At 37.0% G+C, this 21,031-nt stretch overlaps 1 protein-coding gene across 3 annotated transcripts in view; it reads left to right on the plus strand.

Annotated features, from left to right (window-relative positions):
- PLA2R1 (phospholipase A2 receptor 1) overlaps positions 1 to 21,031 on the plus strand; it is a 44,706-nt gene that overhangs the window by 20,768 nt on the left and 2,907 nt on the right. For 2 of the 3 annotated variants that reach the window (XM_071435063.1, XM_071435061.1), the window contains exons 9-29: positions 335 to 442; positions 1,973 to 2,085; positions 4,055 to 4,224; positions 5,202 to 5,404; positions 5,697 to 5,842; positions 6,324 to 6,408; positions 6,770 to 6,902; positions 7,289 to 7,324; positions 7,734 to 7,891; positions 10,366 to 10,430; positions 10,775 to 10,878; positions 12,185 to 12,327; positions 13,132 to 13,249; positions 13,817 to 13,947; positions 14,514 to 14,649; positions 17,098 to 17,336; positions 17,867 to 18,035; positions 18,929 to 19,069; positions 19,494 to 19,610; positions 20,051 to 20,227; positions 20,892 to 20,921. In XM_071435063.1, coding sequence (XP_071291164.1) covers positions 335 to 442; positions 1,973 to 2,085; positions 4,055 to 4,224; positions 5,202 to 5,404; positions 5,697 to 5,842; positions 6,324 to 6,408; positions 6,770 to 6,902; positions 7,289 to 7,324; positions 7,734 to 7,891; positions 10,366 to 10,430; positions 10,775 to 10,878; positions 12,185 to 12,327; positions 13,132 to 13,249; positions 13,817 to 13,947; positions 14,514 to 14,649; positions 17,098 to 17,336; positions 17,867 to 18,035; positions 18,929 to 19,069; positions 19,494 to 19,610; positions 20,051 to 20,227; positions 20,892 to 20,921 — 2,722 coding nt within the window. The remainder of the gene's footprint in view (positions 1 to 334; positions 443 to 1,972; positions 2,086 to 4,054; positions 4,225 to 5,201; positions 5,405 to 5,696; positions 5,843 to 6,323; positions 6,409 to 6,769; positions 6,903 to 7,288; positions 7,325 to 7,733; positions 7,892 to 10,365; positions 10,431 to 10,774; positions 10,879 to 12,184; positions 12,328 to 13,131; positions 13,250 to 13,816; positions 13,948 to 14,513; positions 14,650 to 17,097; positions 17,337 to 17,866; positions 18,036 to 18,928; positions 19,070 to 19,493; positions 19,611 to 20,050; positions 20,228 to 20,891; positions 20,922 to 21,031) is intronic. The other variant, XM_071435062.1, reaches the window with a different exon arrangement.

Below are 21,031 nucleotides of genomic sequence, written 5' to 3' on the forward strand. Positions count from 1 at the left end.
GAGTAAGGGCTGTTCAAATATAGAGATTAATCTTACAAAGAACTGTGATAGCCAGAAAAAAAAGTGCTCTGCAATGGCCATGGTGTTAATTAATTAAGATGCTTTACATCCTGAAGACTGAGTCAAAGAGACAAACCCATTTGTATAATTGATTTGGGATGTCCTGCTGGCAGTGTTGGTAGAAATAAATGGACCATCTATGGATAAGTAAATGGGGTGAGAAAAAAATTTTTAGTGAAAGGTTAAAAGAGGAAAAGAGAGTGTGATCTAATATTTGTATAGATATGCATGAGAATATGGGTATATATGGAATATACTCTCTTTTATTCCTTAGGAGGGACATTGGAGGATTAAAAATTGTGAAGACAAATCTTTCTATATCTGCAAAAAAACAGGGGAATTTAATAGTGTCTCTCCTGAACTGGAATCAAATTGTCCAGAGGTAAGTGGGTTTGTGGTTGTTTTAGAACTATATTAATGACATAGAATTATATAGGTAACTTCTAAATACAGCTACAGAACATGTGGATGCAAATAGATAATTTCAGTTTTTCATCCTAAGGACATGTTTTGCTTGGAAAAATCACATTGTTTGCTTTAAAAGTATGTAAACTAAATTTTAGTGTAAGATCAAAAGCCTTCACAAGATGCCTTTCATGGCTTGTTGTTTCATCAGTGATTGTGACCCAAGTTCCTATTTTTTTCTAGATCAAAAGTGAAACCCTTTTGTCCACCATCTGTGCAAATAATGGCTGTTATATGATGCCTCGTCCCACACATGGTTTTCATACATTGAAATGGAATGTCAGGGTGAAAACCTACCAGTTTCATTGACTCGGAGAAACTTGTACATTTGCTTTCCAACACAAATGGGAAGGAGCACAGCTATCTAACTAGGAGATATTTTCAGGCATTTAGGCTCTGTGTTCTGGTAATAAAAGGAAGAATGTTAAAGTATGACTTAGTTTGCCATCAGTTCCTTTTCACAGTGTGGAAAGAGGAAACTTGTTGAGTTTCTGTTATATTCAAAACTGTGGAGGGAAAAAAATCTCTCTTTTCCAAGCTGCTTTATTATTTAGCTAATTGTCTTCCTTTTTTAAAATTTCCTCTTTTGTTTCTTGGGAAATGAAGAAACGCAGCCAGTTCAGTTGAATTATAAGAAGGTTGCAACTGTACTGTTTGGAATCAGATGCAGTCTTTTGCCAGATGTAGTGTCCAGATCCAGAGTTCTTGTCATACCATTATGGACATTACTACTTGATTCCAGCTTAAAATTTCCAGAAGTTTAGGGTGACGGCATTTATTTAATTTGGACCAATGTATTTTGTCACTCAAGAATTTTGTGTGTTGTTAGTGTAAGGAAATTTGTTTGACAGCACTTCAACTTCTTCTCAGTCCTGTGCCCCTCAGGATTGAGTCTCAAGGTATTGAGCCACTGGTCATAAGTATTTTGACCCACTCTGGCAACTTCTACTCAGGATAAATTTCTGCTTCTTGGTGTTTCACACCCTGTAAAAACATTTGCTGAACCCTCTTACAGTGCCTTGGCTTTGATCCTTTTCTTTCTAATGTGAAAAAAGTTACATTCAGTTAATCAAAAAACTGAGAGAATGTATTATCTCTTTATTCTCTTGCTTATTTAAAACAGTTAATCATAAATCCAGGCAGGTATGCTGCATGAGCTCGCACCAGCAGAGCTTACACCAGTCCAGGTGGTGTCTTTTGGACACCCAGGGATGAATGAAGTAAAAGACTAATAATGAGATGAAATGAGGCAGGCTGACCATGGACACAGTGCTCTGGCTCATCTGATATCCACATTTTCAGTGATCTTGAGGGTTACTGCTCTTCAACCATGGTAGGAAAGAAAAGATCTGCAGGGATGCCAGGGATCATCAGACAAAAGGGGGCCAAGTTTTTAACAACTATACAATAATTAATAATCTATAAAATGATGTTCATTTCTTTTAAGGGATGGGAAAGACATGGTGGATATTGTTACAAAATCGACAGTACCCCTCGAAGTTTTGAACATGCTTCCAGTGGTTATTTCTGCCCATCTGCACTTGTATCAGTAACCAACAGGTAGTTAATGCTATTAGACAGTGTGAAGATACCTCTAACAAGAACTATTCTAACTTTATAAAGCGTTGCATGGCAAAACATATCACCATTGTGAAATAATATTTGCTTGAGGGGTGAGCATAATTACTAACATCAGCTGAAATCAAAGGTGTGCTTTGCCTTACTTTTTAATTGAAAATAAATTTAATAACAAGCAATTGTTAGGCTAATAAACACTTTTAGCAGTGTGCACATTTGGGCATGCAGAAATCTAAAGAAAATGCTTGTTGCAGGGGTATGTAACATCTTTGAGAAACTTTATTAGTGTACTTGAAAGGTGTACTGAAAGATGAAAATATACTTATTTTTATAGTGAGATAAATATAAAATTTTAATCCAAATCAATTAATGTTTTATAAATGTTTCTATTTATGTATTAATTTTATGTGGTTTCTCAGCAAATAGGGTAGGAGAGTAAATGTTTGAAAACATTTGTTGCTGTTTTCCCATGCCTTGTTCTTATTTGCCTCTATTCCAGCTTTAGCAAGAGCTTTCTCCGCTGTAGATGTCCAGATGCTTGGGTTTTCTCTGCTTCCTTCGTTATTCACCCTTCATGATGGCTTTTCTTTAAAGTTTGACATACTAATAGATAAATTACATCGATACTGTAGCTGCTGCCTATTTATTGTTTAAAAAAAGCCTAAATAACAAAAAAAAACCCAACCCAAACCCTAAAAATACAAGGAGGAAATATCTACTCCCTTTAGACCAGGGAAAGTAACCCTCAGCAATCAGATAAAGAGTCAGTAGGTATTTTAGGAAACCACTGGCTACCCTACATAAAGATTGACATCAGTGGGAATTTGCTCTGCCCAGTGGTTCCAGGGTGTGCAGCACTGAGCTGTAGTGTGACAAAGGTCCTTTCAGGGGGAATAGGGGACAAATTCTTGCAGCTGAGCATTGGCAGCTCAAATGTGGCAGGGAGCTGTAGGCATGCTGCACATCACTAAAATAATGTCTTCTGTCTTTTTCTGCTTTTTTTATTTTTATTTTTTCACTTCTTGGTGTAGCAATCACTAATTATTACGTTATTTCCCAGTTCCAGTTAGCAGCAGTAGCAAGGAGTAGCAAAAGCATGTTAGTTTAGTGGTTTTGTTAAATTGCTGCTGGGGTTTGTTGTTCTGGAGTGAAAACTACAAAACTTTTTCAGTTACTGATCCTAAAATGTTCATGAGATTGTAAGTTGTAGAGGAAGGAGAGTAGACATAAAAAGAGGACATGCGAGGAAATGAAAATTAAATACAAGTTCTGAGTCCCTCACAGTGTTACAGATACTGTAACACTGATCACAGTGTTACATTCCATCTTTTGCATTAATGTCATCCTTATATTTAGCCATTATTTTCTGAGTTTGTATGACAATTATATCAGAAGTAATTGTATTTAAGTGAAAATTGGATTCCTATGCACAGCAGTTATGACTTGCAAAAAGGTGTATGTCTCTTAGATAACTTTAGTGAAGAAAGCAAGATTCTTTGTAGTCAGTTCAGTTGGTGCTTTGGGTCCTTCAGATCTGGTTTCTTAGTGCTGGTTTGTGTATCTGCTGGTTTCAGTAGGACACTTCTGTGCAGAGGTTTTTCTTTTCTTTCTTCTGGAGCCTTTTCAGACCCCACTAACATTTTTCCTTCATACCTGGAGTTTCTTGTTTTAATTTGTGCATCATTAATACATTCTGTCTTTACATCTTGCAATTCAAGCACTGAGGTTTTAAGATCTGATTCTACTGTTTGTTTTATGTGCTCAAGTGCTGAAAAAATAGGGGTACAGACTTATACCTCAAGTTCCCCACAGCATTCTGTAAAGAAAATTAAGTACATCCATTATATTTTTCTCTTCTGAGAAAATTTAAATGATATCATGAGAGATATTCACTGAAATACCAAGTTACCTATTTTATTCTAAAAACCTTTATTTTGATTATTTTATTAAGGTTTGAACAAGCTTTTATCAACAGCATGATCCGCAGCATGGCAGAATCTGAGAGAACTTATTTTTGGATAGGATTGCAAGACCTTAACAACACAGGAGAATACTTTTGGCTCAGTACAGCAGGCAAGAATCACTCAGTGAGCTACACAAACTGGAGCAAGTACCAACCACGTGAGTAGCATGCTGGTAAAAAATGCAGTGGCTGGAAATGGAAACTGGGGAGGGTGCTCTCTTCTCCACAGCACCAGTAGCTTAGCAGGGACTGAAGAGTCCCAGTCCTTTCCTCCCTGCTTGGCCAGGAGAGCAGAGAGATAAATTTGCATCTGCTGTTGGCTCCACAACCTGAAGGTGCTCACAGTCAGGTCCTCCCTACAGACACAGCTAATCCCTGAAATTCTTCTTTTCCCATGAGGTGTCTTTCATACATTCCTTTATGAACTATAATACATTTCTTGCATACATAATATTTTCTAAAGAACGTCAAAAACCAAACTTGATGCTTTCCATACATTTCTTCGTGACCTTTTCAAGGGCTTTCTGAGACTCCCAGCAAAAGATCCTAGAAAAGTAATGAATCTTATTCAGTAATAGTCACAGTATGAAAATTGTGTTCTATGTGAAAAATAGGCCAGAGGTTGCCAGAAACATTTCTGTGAATAACAGTGTGGAGGTTTCTTCTTCTTCCCCTTGAGTTTGATCTTGCTTGTTTCATAGTAATTCTTAGGAAAATATTCCAAGGAAATAAAAAGTGAAAATGTTAAACAGTTGTTCAACCTTTGAAACATAAACCAGTAAGGAATACCTGAAAATAGAGACATATTTATAAAGATAATCCATTTCAATAATGGCTCTCTGATTTGGACTCTATACATTTATTGCTTTCCTAGTGCATTTTGCAAAAGTAATATTTTCAATTTCACTTCTTCTCATGCATTTTGTGAGAGGAACTGTTTGTCCTTGTTCATTTTACAAGCTCAAGCCAGCCAAGAGAGGCTTATAAATTGGCTGCTGACCAAAGAATTTGCTAGTTTTGTAAGTTCATTAAGCTTTTATCCAGAAACCCATGTCAATAAAACAGCAACTTGACCAAAGAAATCACAAAATTCAGATGTTCTATTCTGATATTCAGCACTTATTCCCATGTCTAGGTCATTCTGGAGGATGTGTGGCTATGCGAGGGCAGCACCCTGTTGGTTACTGGGAGGTGAAAAGCTGTAAGAACTTCAAAGCCATGTCATTGTGCAAGCAAAAAGTCAATTCTTATGAAGAACCTGAACTTACTTTTCAAAAATATTCGAGTTCCTGCTATTTTGGATGGGAGTCAGAACCTAATCTGCTCAACTGCTACAAGGTACATGTCATACTTGCTTTGAGTTTTTCTGATTCTACATCAGCTTATGAATATGCTATTCCTAAAACATTTTTGATGAGGCATTATTTCTTTGACTCAACAAACAAAAGTTTCCTGTTACCATCCTGCACTGCATTTGAAAGTGAGAGAAAGTAACAAGAATCAGTGCTTTGCTTGAAATTTACCTGGTTTGGTTAGGAAAAACTGTGACTAATATTTGATTTTTATGGGTTTCTGAAAAAACTGCTCTCTAAAACAAACTAAATTTATGACAATGGTTACTTTATTGCAGATATTTCACAATGAAAAAGTTCTGATGAGAAGAACATGGGATGAAGCAGAAGCATTATGTCAAGATTTTGGAGCCCATCTTGCTAGTTTTAGCCACATCTATGAAGAAACATTTTTAAACAATCTATTATATACAATTTTTGATAGGTAAATATATTTTTAACACCAACAAGATTTATCATAATTGTACTAATCTACAATTGACATTATTCCATCCTCTTTGCTAGTGTCCAAAGAAGTCCCTACTCTAACGTGAACTAAAAATTGAGTGAAATGCATCAGCAGCATTTCAATGTGATTCTTTTTGAAGATGATCTTTGTGGTAAATGTTGAGCAGCTGTTGTTGTCAAGGTGGTGTTTTTGTGAATTAACATTCCTTGTTGAAATGGAGGTTCTACCATTTTAATTCTATTTTAAATGTTTTTGTCTTGTAAAACATAATCTAACATTTTAATGGGAAAGCAAGAGTTTACTTCAAGAATTCTAAAAAGTTAAGAAACATATTATGGAGTAATATATTGAATTGAAGAAGAAATTAATATGTGTATTTGTACTATTGAAAAATTATTTCTGAAATGGCCAAGGAAAAAGTGCATGAGAAATGTTATTTTCTTTGTTTCTGTTATAGAACAGAAGAGAGACAGTTCTGGATTGGATTTAATAAAAGAAATGCACTTTCTGGAGGGACGTGGCAGTGGTCTGACAGAACACCTGTAACTATCTGTTTACTCTGTTTTTCAAGTCACATCTGAGCATACATTGAACCAAGGCAAAGGCTTTTAGATGTGGGCAGCTGCTGTTACTCATGTCAAAATTTGTTAGGTTTCATAGCTATTCCCTTATTTTTATGAAGAGGTAGTCTGATATGAGTGAGTTGGACAGGACATCAGGAGACCATGACTATGGGCCCTATTATTTGTATTTTACCATCATAATTTAGGCAGTCCTCTAGTTGTTGCTTAGCTGTTCCTATTGTACACACATGTCTAAATCCTTCCTTTTTTCTCCATGATGAGGTTTTCAAATGCTTCATCTTGGGCTGTCAGTGAAAGAGAATGAATGTGCTGTTTTCAGGTTGTATCTTCATTTTTGGAGGACAAGTATGTTGAAGATGACTCAAGAAGCTGTGGTGTGTTCAAAGTAAACAGAACAGTCTTTCCAGCACACTGCAAAGAAAAGCGTGAATGGATATGCAAAATACCAAAAGGTAGAATGTTAATTATCGTGCACTGTCTGTTATACACATTACTTGCAATTCAGTAGAGACAAAGAAAAAATATCTAAAAATCTCCTTTTTAGCCACCTCTGGAGTTCTCACTGGTCTTCTGCATGAAATCATGGCAAAGCCAAATGGGTTATTCCACTTAGGTTTGTTGTTCAGTTAACAGATCTAATGTCAACATAGTCATATAACAAGATTACCAGTTAATTGGAAATGCCCATTCAAAGTTGTTATTCATAAAAACGACTGTGTTTTTTAGTGAGTGTGGCAATTATTTTATTTTATTCCATGTTTAATTCCCTTTTTTATCCCTGAACAAGAATAGCAATATTCTTAATGATTTTTGGTTTGTTTTTGGGCTTTTTTTGCAGGTGTCAAACCAATGAGTCCAGTTTGGTACACAGCTGGTATGAAAATATTTTCTTTTTTCCATCTTGAAACAATTTCACTTGGACATACAATTTAAGCCTTGTTAAAAATAAAATAACTAAAATCTTCTATGTTGAAAATTTACAGTAAGAATCTCTGTAGGAACTATTTGTTAGAGATCAAATCTGCCACTGTTTTTAGGAATACCAGAGCATCAGATACTGCTCTTGATATCACAGTCTCAGGGGATAGAGTATTAGGAAAAAAAAACCTCATAGTCCATTTTTGTGACCACACATTGATATGTTAAAAATGGTTCTGCTGTTCCTTGTGGTATATTTGCCCTCTGACATGTAGCTGCAGGCAGACCATGGGGGTAAAAAAAGATGAGACTTGAAAGGAGATTTTTACCCCTGCACACCGTTGACTCTTTTGCTTATTTTCTAGAATTGCCCTGGTCATACTATCAAGGAGCAGAATATCTTTTCCATGTCAGCCCTGCAGAATGGGAAACATGTAAATTTGTCTGTGGCTGGCTTCGTGGTGGATTGGCAATAATAAATTCTTCTGGTGAACAAACCTTTATTCAAAATAAAATAAGGAAGGTAAGAAAAAAGCCCCCCTTTTAAAAAATAAATCCTCAGGCTATTTTCTGTCATATCTTACAGAGAATCTGTCTCTCCTGTTATTCCAGGTAGAATCTAAAAGACATTTTACTTTAGAAATAATGTTCTGGCTGTCTTCATTTCCCATATCTCTCCCTGAAGCCCTGTTTAGCTTAAGAAGTCAATAACATTTCAAATCTGCAGAATCAGCTCTACTATTGAGCAGGTTGATCAATCTGCCTCAAAAGACCCAAGAGGAGCAAAAGCCAGATTCCTATCCCAAAGCTGGGAAGGTAATTGGGGGCAAAGAGAAAAGTGTGTTTCATGTGTGGTGTACATCCCTCTCTGCTTCTTCCTCTCTGCCCACCCCTCTCTGCCCATGGGGAGCCATCATGGTTTCTCACATTCCAACAGTGTTTCTGTCCACAGATTTGTATTATGTCTACTGAATTTACTCCCCCTTGTGACTATGGATCTTTATATGGGGAGAAAAAAGACATTTTCCTCTAAATTTCCTCCTCTGGTTTACAGCAGAATTTTTCTAGAACCTTTCTGATATAACAAACAGCTTTGAAAGTGAGAAATAGCTTCACAAGCAGATTAATTCCCAAGAAAGTGAGTCTGTTTCCTTTTAGGTGTTCTCAGTAAAACCAAAATAATGACAATTGTAAAAATTAATGAAAATATTCTGTCTGCCTTACTGAGGACAAAATTCTACAGCTGTAATGTAAAGGGATATTGTAGTGTAATCTTTAAAAGAACATCTGGTTCTGGGTAGAAAAGCTCTTGACCCACACTTACTGTGTACAGGCCTTCTCTGCCTTTAACTTGTAACAGAAAGCATAAATAGAATTGTGTTGTAGTAATATAGGGTCTCTCACTTTCCAAGGAATTATGTATAATTTTTATCTTCTATTTAAGTAATTTTATATTAAAGCATGATGAAATAGATTTAAACTAATAGATCAGGGCAGAAAAAGATTTTCATGAAAAGCAACATAAATGGCTATACTGTCTTGTCTTCCTCCACATCTACCAGAGACTGTGATGAGATGTAATTACTACGTCACCTAACTCTGAATATTTATGACTTTCAAAAAATTACATAAATTTTAAAAAATACATATTTCTCCAACTTAAGATCGCTTAAAATGGATAATCAGAATGCTGCTTTAAAGTAGTGTTTACTTACATGAGGTCTTTCAAAAGTGGATTGATCATTAAAATTAGTGGATATTTCAAAAGTTTATGAACATTCTGCAGTGAAAAAGCAAATTTTAGTCTCTTTATACTGGAAATCTGCTTAACTTCCTAGAAGTTTTGTCTCAGAATACAACATACACAGGTTTTTTAAAGCCTGCTGGGTTTGGCTGAGCTTTCTCAGCATAGCCACGTTTGTCCCTCAGTGATTGTAATTATTTTGCTGTGGAATTAGGAGTAATGGCAATCATTAAAATAATACTCAGCAGTCTAAATAGACTTTGCATGTGTCATTTGAAAACTTGGTCAAAATTTCTTAGCGTGGAATTTGAAATCACATTTTTCACTATTTCTTTAAAAACTGTAATGTGTAGACTGAGTGCTGTGATTAGAAAATTTAAACTCAGGGGCCAGGCAATACCAAATCAGAGAGCATTCCGGAGTCTTTTGTCAGAAATGTGTTTTCTTCATTTACTAAATAAGATGTGAGCTGGAGAAATCCTAACTGTAACTTGAAGGACAGTGTGGAGGCACAACACAGGCTGGACATCAGTTCTTTCTGACAAAAAATAATCGTTTTACTGATAAAGGGTGGCTTCTCTAGTGTCCTGTACATTCAGAATTTTTTGGTTTTTCTTCTTCCAAAAGCTCCCAAACTGTGATTGAGTGGCTAACCCTGAAGTGAAACTGATTCATAGCTGAAACTAGAATCAATTCAACAAAGCAATAACACATGGCTGTTGGAATTACATTATTTCCATGCTTTTTCAGTAACACTTGGCCTTTTAGAAGCAAAGGTCTAGATCCTTTCATGAGAGCAGCAATCAATCTGGAAAGCATCTCTAGAGTACTCTGGTATGAACCATGCAAAGTTAGTAGATGTTCAGAAAGCATTTTGGAAACATCGAGGATCAGCACTATATTACTGCTTAAAGGAAATATTTGCTATTGTTTCATTTTAGGAATTGGGGGAAAACAAATTATGGTCTAACATAACATGACAGTCTTTTCAAACCAGATAGGCTGTAAATTCCTGGGTTATAGAAGACACATCAGCAATCCTGTGGAAATTTGGGAGGTAAATCATGCTCTACTCAAGTGAATAATCCCACTGAAGTTATATGAATTAACATGGGCAAGGTTTAGCACCTGTTCTTCCCATTGGAACCCAATAGAGATGCTACTTGAATACACAGTCTGACTTTAGGAGTTTGTTAATCCATTGGTAGGAGGGCAACAACATCTAAACACATGGCAAATCATTTCTTTTATAGCTCTCAGCTACTGATGTTCACTGGTGGATTGGATTGCATGCAGAAAACCTCAGCGAGGAGTTTCGGTAAGAACCCATGTGTGCCACAGTGCTGTGAGCTGTGCTTGGCATGCCCTGTCCCACTATGATGGGCCAGAGCAGTTTGGTGACTGAGGGATATTCAAGAGACGATTTAAATTCTCATGTAAATATCATTCAGGATAATATTGCTCTTAATTTATCTCCCCATTGCAGAATTCCTTCTGACAAGGTTGTGAAAGACATTTATATTGACCTTGGTCACAGTGGTTGTTTGTTTATTTTCTTCTCCCTTGCATCACCTTTTGAACCCTTTGATGAAGGGTGTGAATTTAGGTAAGGATAGGACAAAGGGGGAAAAGTGAATCTTCATTCTTAATATTTCTGTGCAGCTGGAGAGATGAATCACCAGTAACGTATCAGAACTGGGATGAAGGGAGGGAAAGAGATCTGCAGAAACCAGGGAAAAGATGTGGCTTCATTTCATCACAAACAGGTTTCTTTTCTATTTCCTTTTGCTGCAGTAATTGTAACTTTATTCTATTGTTGGCCAAAGGGTTTCTATTTTTTCTTTGCTTTTGAAAAATGCAATCCATATTGAAGTCCTGTTCCATAGTTATCATTTGCATGACTCCTTCTGTGATTAAGAAAATAATAATGAAATATCATTAACATGCTCAGAGACTAGGTTTTAGGTGTTAAAAGTATATTAATAGTTACAGCTCTCTAATGTCAAAATACAAAGATTCCAGTGATATTGATACCTCAGTTTTAATTGGGCTTTTATGTGGAACAGCAGTAATGTTAATGCATTGCTTGTGTTCACAGTTTTCTCAGAACCAAATGACCCACATGCACTTAGCAACAATTTTTCCTACATCTATAAACTGTTTTTCTATCAGCACATGACTTTAAGTACTCAGATTTCTACATTATTTTTGATCCCATAGCCAATCTGCTGAGGGATTTTTGGGTGCCATAATTTTGGTGCTAGCCTTTCAATCATGACAAAGCTTTATATTTTACTGGGGTATTAAAAAAAAGTCACAGTACTGCTGGTTTAGTGACTTCTATCATTTTCCAGTGTCTGTTTTCTGATGATCTGCAAGTCATATGATAAAGTAAACAGGTCAGGTTCCAAGAAAAATAAAAATAGCCAGCTTTGCATTTGTGAGAAGTGCTGAAAAAGATTATTGCAGCTGCAGTCTTGTAATCCCAGGCTCGAAAGTCAAAACTGAAAAAACATAAAACCTTCTTTTTTTCCACACATAATCTTGGGGTTTTGATTCATGACTTATGAAGGCTTGAGTTTGCCATTGCCATATTTAGTATCAGATAAAAGGAAGAGATGCCCACCCTCCCCCCTCAGCTGGCCAAAGGTGGGGGCTGGCCATAAATTTGTTGAGTTCCTGAAAAGTGTGTTTTCCTCCTAAGCAGGTCAGCATTTCATATCATCACCTGGATCTTGCCAGAAATTTTCAATGTAAGGAAGTCAAACTATCTTATCTGGAAGGCATCTCTCTCTTTTTTTTTTTCTTTTTTTTTTTTTTTTTTTTAATAAATAGTTTTATAGTCACATGCTTTATGACTTAGTGTAGAGGAATTGGTTTTACTTGATAAAATTAAACTGGAAATAAAAGGAAGTGCCCATGAACCATCAAATCCACTGTAATGCAGTATGTCCAAATGTATTTGATGTAGAATGTCTTTTTACTCAGATAATAAACAATATCCAAGCTATCTAAAAAAACCCTTTCCAATTCTCAAACCAACATTGAACTGTGATTTTTCTTTTTGTTCAGGACTCTGGGGTGATGAAAACTGTACTGTTTCTCTTCCCTGCATTTGTAAACGTAACATTCCAAAGAAGATAGAGAAGGAGATTCCAAAAGACCCAAACCAACAAGGAGCATGTCCCAAAGGCTGGTTGCACTTTGGATTCAAAGTAAAACCTTTTTTTATGCTGTTTTGTTGTTCAAAATGCATTCCATATGTAGGACAGAAATAATACTTAAGGATTACTTAATATTTGAAGCTTTTTGAAAGGAGAGCTTTTAGATTTATAACCACTGACATGGTGACCCAAGATTTATTGCAGTTAAATAGCTGCCCCCAACTTTAAGAAGTTGTCTTAACAAGGTGTTAAAAATTTTACTTTAGTTTCAGGGAGTAAATACCCATGTATGCAAAAGCTATGCAATTGTATTTGTGCCTTTGCCATAAAAAGCCTGCTCCATCCTCTCTTTTCCATATATGACAATTTCAAGTGTCTTTTATGATCTCAAAAGAGGTCTCTAACCCCTTGATGTGCTAAATGGATCCCTAATTGCTGCTGTCCTCTGAAACATGCTGTTTCAAATGGCCTTCATTAAAGGTAATTATAAACCAAAGTGAATTTGCAATTGTGGGTCAAAAGGTGACTATTTCATCTGGCTTCTCTTAAATGCCTAAGTTCCTTATTAGCAACATGCATCGAGGTGGCTGAATTTATCCCAGTGCTCACTGCAGTGACTGCAAGGATAAATTTAACCTCGATTGTTTGCCTTGAAACAACTGATTTGAATGCAATCCAGATCACAGCTGGAAACTAACACTGAGCATGCTGGAGATGTCCATGGCAGGACAGAAAGCAGTGAAATATTTAACATTCAGTAACAGCATGTGAAATGTTGTAGTGACCACTCTTAGTGATTGCTGGAGGAAAGCAAACAAAGCAAGTTTGTTTGTTTGGTTTTGTTTTTTGAAACAGTGCTTTTTAATACAAATTCCAAAGGATCTGGAACATCTGAGAAACTGGTACTCTGCACAGGAATTCTGCAGTAACTATGATGGGTCACTTGCTATCCTGGAAGATGAACTGGAGCAAGGTAGAATGCTGGAAATATTGTTAAATAAATAACACATCATTTTCATTAGGATGCTGTAGTAAAGTTTAATCTTGGATACAGATTTAGGAAAGAAGATCATTCAGCTCTTACCCATGGTTCCACTGCTTTAAACACATTAATATTTCTCAGTTTGCTGAAATTTAAAGGTTCAGTGAGATATATGACAGGTACATTTTAAGGAATAATTGCAAATTCTTTTGTGCTTACCATGCTTTAAAAATACTCCTAAAAATGGAATACCCATTTAAAAATTTGCAGTTTAAAATTTCTACCTTATTATCTAATTTTTATCTTTCAGTAGTACGTAAAATCTTATCTGTAGTATAACACCAGGCTGGAGCTGTCAGAGAAATGAATGCCAGCAAATTTGAAAATATTTATGAACAAAAACCTGTAGGTGAATTTCACACACACTTGTAAAACCACTTATTTGGATGTGGGAGGAATCTCACTGGCTATCTTTAGTTAAAAAATCTTCAACTAAAACTGGGAAAAGCTCTAAATGCTTATTGGTCTATTTTATTTTGTTTCTGTTTCACTTTGAAGCTTTCATAACAATGAATCTCTATGGGTGGAAAACAAGCGTTTGGATAGGTTTCCAGAGTGACGATTATGAAAAATGGTTGAATCAAAATCCTCAGATGTATTCTAACTGGTCACCAGTTGAACTAGTGGATGTGAGTATTTTCAGGGGGTTGTGACAGTGAGAAGTTGGTTTCATCCATAAAAATTATGACTTCCATAAGTCAGGGCCAAAGTTGTTACAGCAGTTTAGGCTGCTCTTAATTTTTGCAGCTTTGAAGAACTGTGGGTACAGATTTACAGGCACAACTAGAAGTAGCAAACAAGGCACCATTGAGACAGACATTCACTTAATTTGTGGCTCTATTCACATTCTCTTGCAGCTGGTTTTAAGCAGCAAACTTGGAATCATGTGGTTAGTATTACATGCTTGGTCTGAGCAAAGTTTAGGAACAAGATTATTAATTTCCTATTTTAATACATTGTTTTACAACATGTTGGTCCCAATTATTGTTAGCATTTTGGATTGTTCACTGAAAGCTTGTGGCTTTTTAATTATGAGTTTATTGTTTCAAATTGTATTTATGGGACTGTTCATTGTTCTACCTAAATGTTTGTCTTTGACTTTGAGATAATTATTCTCTTAAATTAAATTTAATAATGCTGTATTGTTTTACACTGTGTATATTTAAATTAATATAAGGTTCTGTGTTGATTGCAGAGAGAGCATTTCAACATTCAAGATCAACTTCCCTTGTGTACATTGGTATCAAATAGCCCTAATTTTTATTTCACGGGAAAATGGTACTTAGAAAACTGTCAGAAAAATTATGGGTTTGTCTGCCAAAAGACTCAGGGTAAGGTTTTGTCTTGCTTTGCTTCTGTTCTCTTTTCTTACTATATGGAATTTGTCTTACTTTGTTTTTATCTAGAAGCAGCTTTTTATAAGTGTCTCTAAAACAAGGAACATAAAAGATTTCTAAGACAGTTTGATGTTTAGACAGATTAGCTCTACACTATTTAATAAATCAGTAGCTGGGATGTAGAAGTAATTCCTAAAAAACATTCTGTTATTAACTTTTCCTCCTAACTTTGAGCATTCTGTAGTGTATCTTTGAATTAGAAATAGAGATGAAATTTTGTATTTTCTCTCATGGCTGCAGAGTAACCACAAAAGGCTAAACTGAGGATGATACTGATGAAATGATGATATGATATGATTTAGGGTGGGGGGTTGTAACTTGCAACGTTAGATCAGAAGAGACTGTAGCAAATACATTTTTCTGAATAGTGAGGATCTGACTGGCTTATTGAATAGAGCTTGGCTTCTGTTTTCTAGTACACACTTCTCTAATTCTGGTACCATAAAGTTCCTTTGCCAGAAGCATGAAGTGTTTGGGAGGAACAGGGTTCGTGCTGGGGAGGAACAGGGTTCGTGTTTGGGAGGAACAGGGTTTGTTGTGTTTCCCCAAGCCATGTTCCAGGGCTGCCTCTGGGCTGGGGGCCGTGGGCAGCTCTGGAGCCCCATCCCAGGTCCCAGGACAGCCCCTCTGCCAGCAGGACACTGCCAGGGCACGGCACCCAAACAGGGCAGCAGCACACTGGTGACCCTGGGGTGGAGGGAGGGCTGACATCTGAGCCTGCAGGGAGTCTCCTTGGCAGCTGCCTCTGCTGCAGGGTGCTTTTGTATGACTCAGCTCTATATTGTATTATCACCCTTACATTTAACCCTAAAGTGCAGAGACAACACTCTGCTACTGTTGCCTGGGAGGGGAGGCACAGCCAGCTGGGAAGCAGAACAAGTACCAGCTTTGGGCAGTGCTTACGTGTCACTCATAGCTGGATTTTACATCATTTATTGGGAACTGCAGTTGTGAGAAGGACTGGAGTGATCCTGCACACAGTGCAGAAAAGATAAATAAATGTGCTTTCCTGCTGGTTTGTTTCAGTTACATCCCAATCGTTTGTATTTTAACCCTTTGCTGCTGCTCGAGACAGATAGGGGAGGCGTGGAAAGGCAGGAAGGAAAACAGTTGCCTTATGGTGGCCGGGATTCTGGCAAGGGTTTGGGCTGCAGTGGGTGCTCAGAATCCTACCCACCTTTCTCAGCTGTGTCACTGAAAGTCAGGAATAAAACTCTCCAACACTGTAATTTCAGTGTTAGAAAGCTGGATTATTTTATTTCGGTGCCAGGCGTGCAGGGAAGATCTGCTCCTATTCCATGCCCTGCAGCCAGCCAACAGACTAGTTGAAATCTGTGAAACTTATACATATTCATTACATTTCCCCAAACTCATACATATATGCTAAATGTTCTGTGAATTCTTTTGCATATTTAAATCACTTCTTGGAGCTTATATTACATTACTTTAGAGTAGGGGTCTTTTGAGGGTCTCTGGTGGCCATTTGGGGAACATCCCATTCCTCTAATTATCTTTTTTTGGTCATAGCCCTGCAAAAAAGTTTATTTTCTTGGAATGAATCCCCGGGATGTGAGCTGGTCAAGATATACTTTCATATATCAGATGACCACTTGCCCACTAAGCACTGTTGGTTAAAGCTAAAGGAATTCACAAGGTTCAAATGCTTTTTGTTACAATTGAAGATTTTCCCAGCAGGGCAGTGGATCTGATAGTGGCCCATGGGCCTGGCTGTAATGCAGTTCAGCACTGCCCCATGTACAGCAGAGTGCTCCTGGGTTAAATGGACCATCCTGCCTCCCCAGTGGGACACCCATGGCACTTTCCCAAATTATCAGGCAGTTCAGTTTGCTAAGTCAGCAGAAAATTTCCGTGTATTTTTCTTGTTTCCTGCTTTTTTTTTTTTAAATTTTCCTCTAATTACTGTCATTTTCTGCAGCTTTTTACAGGCTGTGTCAGGTTTGTGCAGGGTCAGGCGAACACCAGACCAAGGAATTTGCAGTAAGAAGAGCAGAGAAGCAGGGAAGGGAGTAGTGAGACAGCCTCTTGCTGGCAGTAGTGAACTGCTAAATTTGCTCAAGTGTCCAAACAGATGTGTCAGTTCCTGGAAAGATGAGCTGGTGCTTTGCTTCTGCCATCCTGCCTGCATCCCATCTCCCCTTTTTTTGAATTATTTTCTGAAGGAGACTAAAATGAAAGAAAGCAGCAGTGGATTTGAACTGAGCTCTGTTTTTTAAATTTCACAGTGCCTTCCTAAAACCAAGGAGCTTTCAATTTTTTAATTTATTTGTAACAATAGTTCTGATCATTTTAGAAGCTGCTCAGCTATGATAAAGTTGTCTGTTTTAAAAATAAAAAGTTCTTTTTCTTTCCTGTTTGTAACAGACACATCCAGACATCTTATCAATGCATCCGATATGTATCCTGTGCCCGATACTTTAGAATATGGAAACAGAATGTATAAACTAATAAGTGGGAATTTCACATGGTCTTCAGCATTGCAAGCCTGCAAGGCAAACAGTGCAGAGCTGGTGAGCATTACAGACCAGTACCACCAGGCCTTCCTCACCGTCATCATCAACCGCCTGGGATACAGCCACTGGATCGGCCTCTTCACTTCCGACGTACGTAGGAGGCTCCCGACTGTCAGTGGGATGCTGCAAAGGAGATTTTCCAGTAACAAACTAGTGAGCTGTGTCATTGATTTGAAGTCACAGAAAGTTTGCATCTAGAGATGAAACACTGGAAAATTTGAGCCTTAAACTTTCTTTTTTTTTTTTTTTTCTTTTAACATAATGTGTAAGTCCAGTGACAGCCAGTTTGGTACAACAACTACTGAAAACTAAATGCCACAGATAACTTTTAAAAACATGGGGGAAAAAATCTCTTGAAACGTTGACATTGAAATTTCATTGTTTCATTCATAGTAGCCCAGTGGCCCAAATAACTGCTAGCTGAAAACAGAAAATTAGATGTAGTTTGTAGTCTCCCAAAAGGAGTCGGGAGGATCCTTGGCTCTGCCTTTTGTTGATCCTTGCTGGGCTTTTGGAAAATTAAGACATTCTGTAATTCTGGTGAGGATGCCACGAAAAGAAGATTAACTTGTGTGGTGCTGAATTATATCCAAAAAATAACCTGAAATTTGTTTTGACAGAATGGGCTTAATTTTGAATGGTCAGATGGGACCAGGTCTCTGTTTTCCTTCTGGGAGGACGATGAGTCCCAGGCCTTGGGCAGCTGTGTTTACATTGATACTTCAGGGCACTGGAAAAGTGCAAATTGTGAACAACTTCTGCAAGGAGCAGTTTGCCATGTGCCACCCAGTAAGTCTTTCAAGATTTATATTCCATCTTTGCATCTGCAAGTGTGTGTACTGACAGTGGAAATATGTGAAAGGAGGTTAATTGGTTAGAGGTTAAGCAATGTTAAGCAAGGCTGGCTATTACTTAAAACTGAAGTGTATTTCTCTGTATTTCCTATTTGTGAAATCATTTTTTTCCAATAAAATATTGGCCATCAGGTCTGATCTGTAGGAGAATGGAAAGAGAACTTTCATAATAGAAAAGAAACAGGAAAATTACTTACTCTGTCTCTTCAGTGAACACTATATTATATGTGAAAAATGAGGATTGATAATGACCTAGCTTGAATGGCAATAAATCCAGTTTGCTGAAATTAACTGTGGGATGGGAGAGGGAAGCATTTAGAGCAAAATGAAATACTTATCGTATCTTCTCTGATGGCCACATCAAAGACTGTGCAAATTTTTTTTAGTAAAGGTGAGAATATTTTTCTGTATCTTAAAAGTTGAATTTCCTATAATGCTCTGTCAGTCATCTGGGGTTTAGTAAAATCCAGAATTCAGGCATGGAACTCCATTCAGTGCCAGACTCCAGGGTCTTGTGGCAGCATCCAATTCTTCAAATCATTCCTATTCAGTGGTGTTGGTCATCTGGGCCCCTGGTTAGTTCATGCACATCACTATAGTTAGATTGTCCTGATCCTGCTGTTGTGATCCAGCAAGGTTTTTGATCAGAAGTAAAACCAGCTGTACTCATTTAATACAAATGTGTGCAACTGCTAGATTTTCACTTTGAAAAAATAGAGGCATAACACAATAACATGCTATTAGCATTACTCCAAAACAGTGTGTGGAATGTTATATTAATGTGTATTTTGTTGTGCCAATAAAGCTGTGCTGTTACTTCTATCACAGAAAAGAAACTCAATGCCTATAAAGGCTTATGTTCAGAAAAAACTGTACCCTGGATCAAATTCAAAAACAGTTGCTACAGCTTTTCCACAGTTCTTCAGGGCATGAGTTTTGATACAGCATATGAGGTCTGCAAAAATCAAGGTAAGTGATTATTTTGTAACTACCAAATGTCATTGTGATATCTTAAATCAATATTTATTTTCTGAAATGACTGAAATCATGGCATATGTTTTCTCTGATTCAAGATAATGTTAGTGGAGCTCATAAGCCAACTATGAAATTGGAGGCAGCATGCATCAAAAAAATGTTCCTTTCTGTGTGAAAATACTGGTTTCTACAATAAAACATAATATGAACATTTTTCCCTTCAAATTTGTTTTAAAGTCATGTGAGAACAGTTTTGTATCTGCTTGAGCATTTTCAAAATTATTACAAATTTAAGAACTTATAATGTATAACCAGACTTTTCAAGCTCTTCAATTAAGACTCATAATGTTAACTTTTTGAAGTACAATGTTTTAATGGCAAGGATTGCTTGAAAATTTGTTCTGTGTTTAATTTGAAGGATCAAATCTTCTGACTATTCAAGATGAAGATGAAAATGCCTTCATTTTGGAAGAATTACACAGTTTTGGCTACTCTGTACAAATGGTTTGGTTGAACATTCTGCTTGTTACAGACAGTAAGTTTGGGGAAGAATAGAACTGCATGTAAGAACCTGGTTTGGGTTTTGGTTATTTTCCAAAAATCATTTTCAATAACCATTTTTCAAAACACTTTGGTATTTTGAGATTTTTTTCACTGATTTGTGCCTGTCTATGATGTAGTAAAAACAGTGAGGCTTTCTGCAATGGTTACCAGTATTCTGAGTACTCAGCATGCACACATGCATGTAAATGCCTTTATTAGTTCTTAAAGATACACTGCAGACTGTCTTCTGTGTTAGCTACATAGGATGTTTTTTAAATCCTTCAAGAGAAGAAAGTAATACAGTGTCCAAACAGACAAAATCCTGGTATTCTGTAATACTGTATTTTTCATGTGAGGGTAAATCTGACTGAAACAGAAATATTTATCAAAATACTATTCAATTTTGTAATAATTTTTTACTTCTCCCCATAGATGAGACAGTCTCCTGGTTTGATGGTTCTCCTTTAAATTATTCTAACTGGGGCATCAGAGAGCCTGAATTTGATAATCTCAAAGGGAATTTCTGCATCAGCTTGAGGACCACAGATGGAGTCTGGCAATTATCTCCATGCAGAGAAAAAAAGGGTTTTGTATGTAAAATGGATGCAGGTATGTGCTTCCATAAAAGAAGGCAATTCTGTCCTTATAACCACTGTTTTACTTGTTCCTTGGTGCTTGCTTACTTGGTGTTAATTTTCATTTCATTAATTCTGTCCCTTGGCATTGGGGAAAAAAATACCTCTAAAAGCCATCTGGGGTGACCTCTGTTTGGGGAGCCCAGGCAGCCCCTGCCAGCTTCAGGAGCCTTCCTGTGACATCAGGGTGACCTCCACAGCCCCCGTGGGGAGGGCAGGTCCAGCCTGGGAGATCTGTGCAGGCCCCACAGCAGCAGGAATGTGGGTCTGTGAGAGAGCTCAAGTGTTTCAGAGCCCACACCAAATCCCTCAGTCACTGCAGGACCCTCTAACCAGGCTGATCTGCCTCTGCATCGTTCTGTTCGTGAATTTGTGCTTTAAAAAGTGGGTAAATACTGCTGCTTATCCCTGCACTAATGCCAATTAATATATCCCACCAAATTAAAGGGATTTTAAAATGGATACTGAGAAGACAATCTACCTAAAACCAACAAAAATAGGCTGTTCTTTGTTTAATTTGGCTCATGTCAATGTTATTCCAATTGGCCAAGTTAAACATAATCTGGTATGTTATTTAAAGTGAATATGCATAATAGCCTTTGTGGGTCATTTTGTGACTGTTCTGGATTTTATTTCAGATATTGATACAACAGAATCCTCTGGAAAAGGTAAACTCTGTACTTTTGAATAAGGAATAATATACATTTTGAGCTGATATTTTGTGAGACAATATTTTTCACTGTTAAACCTGTAATTTGAAATATGTAACGTATAAGGA

This window comes from Agelaius tricolor, unplaced genomic scaffold (assembly GCF_023055355.1).
Source record: "Agelaius tricolor isolate 1412-34295 unplaced genomic scaffold, bAgeTri1.0.p SCAF_10, whole genome shotgun sequence".
In the NCBI taxonomy this organism is placed as follows: Eukaryota; Metazoa; Chordata; class Aves; order Passeriformes; family Icteridae; genus Agelaius; species Agelaius tricolor.